The sequence below is a fragment of the Capra hircus genome, chromosome 1, assembly GCF_001704415.2.
Source record: "Capra hircus breed San Clemente chromosome 1, ASM170441v1, whole genome shotgun sequence".
NCBI classification, from domain to species: domain Eukaryota; kingdom Metazoa; phylum Chordata; class Mammalia; order Artiodactyla; family Bovidae; genus Capra; species Capra hircus.
The window spans coordinates 129,605,082-129,609,377 of NC_030808.1; the positions used below are offsets into that span (position 1 = coordinate 129,605,082).

At 49.2% G+C, this 4,296-nt stretch overlaps 1 protein-coding gene across 1 annotated transcript; it reads left to right on the forward strand.

Annotated features, from left to right (window-relative positions):
- On the forward strand, positions 2,255 to 3,043 carry LOC102190268 (proline-rich protein 23B). The gene has a single exon (XM_005675593.2). The coding sequence runs from the start codon at positions 2,255 to 2,257 to the stop codon at positions 3,041 to 3,043; it is 789 nt and encodes a 262-aa protein (XP_005675650.2).

The following is a 4,296-nucleotide window of genomic DNA, read 5'->3' on the forward strand; positions in this document are numbered from 1 at the left end:
ACAAACTGCCCTCTACCTAAACACCTCAACCGCTGAATGAAAACAAGTTTAGTGATCTTAAACTTTGGCATAACACAGAATCTTTGTGGAGGTACTTAAAAAGAATTCCTCCATCCGTGGCTTCAGGAACTCTGTTCAGTGGTTCTGGGATGGGGCAAAGAATCTGCATTTCACAGTAACTGGCCAGAGAAGGCCGGTGTCACCCAATTCACACACCAGTGGTTTAAATGAGCATCAAGAGAGGCCTGATTTAAACAGAATTCTGTATAAAGGAATGCTATGCAGCCCTCAAAACGAGAACACATAAGCTATTTTGTTAAAAAAAAAAAAAAAGAGTGAGCGATCACATGGACATGGGTGGAAGGAAATCCTTTGAGGCCATATGACAGTGTTGTTGCTACTGCTGCTGCTGCTAAGTCGCTTCAGTCCTGTCCAACTCTGTGCAACCCCATAGATGGAAGCCCACCAGGCTCCCCCATCCCTGGGATTCTCCAGGCAAGAACACTGAAGTGGGTTGCCATTTCCTTCTCCAATGCATAAAAGTGAAAAGTGAAACTGAAGTCGCTCAGTTGTGTCCAACTCTTAGCGACCCCATGGACTGTAGCCCACTAGGCTCCTCCATCCATGAGATTTTCCAGGCAAGAGTACTGGAGTGGGGTGCCATTGCCTTCTCCGATATGACATTGTTACCTACCCTGAAATCATTATTGGATGTTTTCATCCATTAATACTGGAGAACTGAGCCACACCTTCCCTTGGTCACCAAGATCTGCAGCATAGATTCACCTTTGAACTGATCTTCAGATCAAAGGCGCCGTCCTCTTCATTATCTTGAGGGGAGCCTGACGTCTCACACTCAGCTAGGCTAGTTTCTGGCTCCTGAGTAAACTGGTTCGTCCTTCAGCAAGACATTTCATCAATAGAAAATTGCGCTAAAACGGATACACCTCACCCATGTAGTTTACGTCAAAATTAGAGACAGTAAACTCAGTTCGGGCTTCCCAGCTGGTTCGGCGGTAAAGAATCCGCCTGCAATGCAGTAGCCGCAGGAGACATGGGTTCGATCCCTGGGTGGGGAAGATCCCCTGGATGGGGGACCTTATTTCAGTGGAGAATCCCATGGACAGCGGAGCCTGGCGGGCTTGTCCACAGGGTCGCACAGTCGGACATGACTGAAGCGACTTAGCAGGCACACAAACTCCTGGTTCAGTTAATGGAAATGTAAAGATAACCATCGTCATGCTAACTATATATCGTGATGGATATATAAGCTAATCCTGCAGGGGTTGCTATTAAGACACTCAATTCTAACATCGCTTTTCCTTTTTCAACTCCGCTGCAAGGATCTGACAGTCATTGACAACACAGGAAAACAAAGGCTTAAGGACGTTATCCAAAACCTGCTTCCCTCCAGGCTCAGCTAGTAAAGAATCCACTTGCCATGCAGGAGACCTGGGTTTGATCCCTGGGTTGGGAAGATCCCCTGAAGAAGAGAAAGGCTACCCACTCCAGTATTCTGCGCTAGAGAATTCCAAGGACTGTATAGTCCATGGGGTCACAAAAAGTCGGACACGACTGAGTGACTTTCACTTTCACTTTTCACTTTCTAAGACCTCACCTCACTATTGGACCAAAAGAAGATAAAAGGTCACTGCCAGGGCGAGGTCTCAAGGGATGAGGGAACTACATCTCAGGGTCCTGGTGCAGCATTCCTCTGGTGGGACTTTAAATTTAATCGGTTTTCCGGTTAAGGCTTTCCGCTTCTGAGGTCAACACGAGGAAAGCCAAACTCTTGACCCAGGAAGCCTGGGTCTTAGAGCTGCATGATTGCTCCGCCCCCTTCAGGCCTATAAAAGTATTTGTCTACCTTGAACTACCCACCACAGCCACAGCTCTTGCGCAACACAGACGCCTCCATTTCTGTGGGCGGAGCCTGAAGGGGCAAGGATTAACGCGAGGCTGCTTTCCGACTCAAGTTCCGCCGGCGTCACTCACGTCATCCTTTGCCCACTTCTGTGCAAACCCGTCCATGTGAGGTGCGGAAGGCTCAAAGACGCAAGGCCAAATCCAGCAGCTCCCCTAGACGCCAGGACTGAGTGACTCCCCAGAGGCAATCCCAGAGTTCCGAAGACTCGTTCCTCGTCCCGCGGTCCTGCGCCTCACCGCCCCGCGTCGGCCTGGCCTGTCAAGCGGACTGTCATTACCTGTAGGACAGAACCCTTCCTCTCCCTAGGCCTGCGGCGACATTGAAATGATGGGCAGCCGGCCCCACAGCCCCAGCGCTTCCTCTGCAGACCAATGGGAACAGCAGGCCGAAGGACCCGGCCCTGCCAAGCGCCGTCGAACGGAGGAGCCCACGGACCACGAGTTCGAGGTAGCGCCCAGAGTGGACAACGTGATGGGGACCCCAGACATGGGAGGGCTCACCTCCCTGGTGATTCTGGCCGACGGCTATGCCCTGCATCTGCCCCTGGACGAGGTCGACCTGGTGCTGGAGCCCGAGCCCACATCCGTGCTGCAAGTTTCTCTTGGGGATCACACCCTCATACTGATCCCTGGAGCCCTCCTGGGCTCTAGCAGCGAATTCCTAGAAGGGGAGAGCCACTCGGCCCTTGTTCTGGAACAGGGCTCTTTCCTGAACGCTCCTGGGGAATGCATCGCCCTCGAGCGGGGATTCTATGGACCTGTCCCAGAGATCGCTGGCCAAGAAGAGGTCTATGAGGAGGACGCAGACGCTGTGTTCCCGCCGGCTAGGATGAATGCAGCCGCCAGCTCAGTTGCTGGGCTCCTCCTTTCGCCTAGAAGCGCATCCGACCCAGACCTCTTGGGCCTAGTCCCAGAACCCTGGCCTCAGGCGCCCAACCCTACTCCAGAGAGAGGCTCTCCTCACCACCAAGACAACCTAGACTTGCACGTTCCGGAGTTCTTCCCCGACTCACCACTCCAACCTCTACCTCCCTCTCCTTGTCCAGGTTCTCACGAGCGCCCCCAACACCCTCCTGTTCCTGCTCGAAAGGCCCAGAGACGCCTGTTTCAAGAATGAACTTCCTCCCACAATTCTTAGCCACCGGCTGGGACCAGGATGGACTGTTCTGGTGACTGCTGTGTGTATGTTGCCCACCCAGCCAGAATCACAAGGCCGTGATGCGTTTTGGATGCGCGCTGTCTTGCAGAATTTTGCAGCAGTTGCAAAATTTACATCTAGCTGGCTAGATCCCTGGGAAGGAAGCTCACCTGGGCAAAGAAAAGCCTCTTGAAACACAGCGTGCTTTAAGACAGCTACTTAGGTTTTTCTCTAGGGAGGTCACCCCTAAGCAGCTCTATGCCTCCCCCCCAACCCACCCCCATTTCTCTTCAAAGTCAAGTGCCAGCACTTTTCTTTCAAATACCATCCTTTCCCAGGCACCCTACGACTGCCCCTCCCCCTTGTTTTCCCCCCAGTAGAGTAATTACTAGATGTGTCTTGTTCAATGTAGTTTTTGGCCCTAGTGTCCCAACTTTTCTAGATGGTGGCTCTAGCCCGTTTGAGGGATCTAGCCAATTGTTGTATGTGCACAAATGTTTGTTGGATACAAAACAGGGAATGGGGAACAATGATTATGGCCCTTCTTTTTGAATGACTAGGTTGGCAAGTGGTTTACTTCTATTGCTAGCTTTGTAAGGGTAGTTTCCAAAAAGAACCAACTGTTTTTCGTTTTTCTTACATACTTTTAATACAATTCTGTTGTCATGGAAAAGTTTCTAATTCTAAAGATTCTGTGTTTTTTTGTACTTGTAAGATCCCAAAAATGTTTGTACATTGCTACTGGCATATAGAAAAAATTTGCTCTTATGTTGGTCTGGTATCCAGAAAAATTATTTAATTTCTGCAATCACTTATCTGTAAATTCTTATGCTTGACTGATAAAGATAATATCTTTATCAGATAATAATAAAGATATATCTATCTTTATAGATATTTTTTGTGCTAAGTTGCTTCAGTCGTGTCCAATTCTTTGCAACCCTATGGACTGTAGCCCTCCAAGCTCCTCTGTCCATGGAATTCTCCAGGCAAGAATACTGGAGTAGGTTGCCATGGCCTCCTCCAGGGGATCTTCCAAACCCAGGGATCAAACCTGAGTTTCCTGCATTGTAGGCAGATTCTTTACTGTCTGAGCCACCAGAGGGCTTATCTTTATAGATATATCTATATCTATCATATATATGTAGACATATCTCTATATCTATCTTTATGGATAATAGTATCTCCAAATAATGATAGTACTGTCTCTTTTTTTATTTTTTGACAAGCTTCTT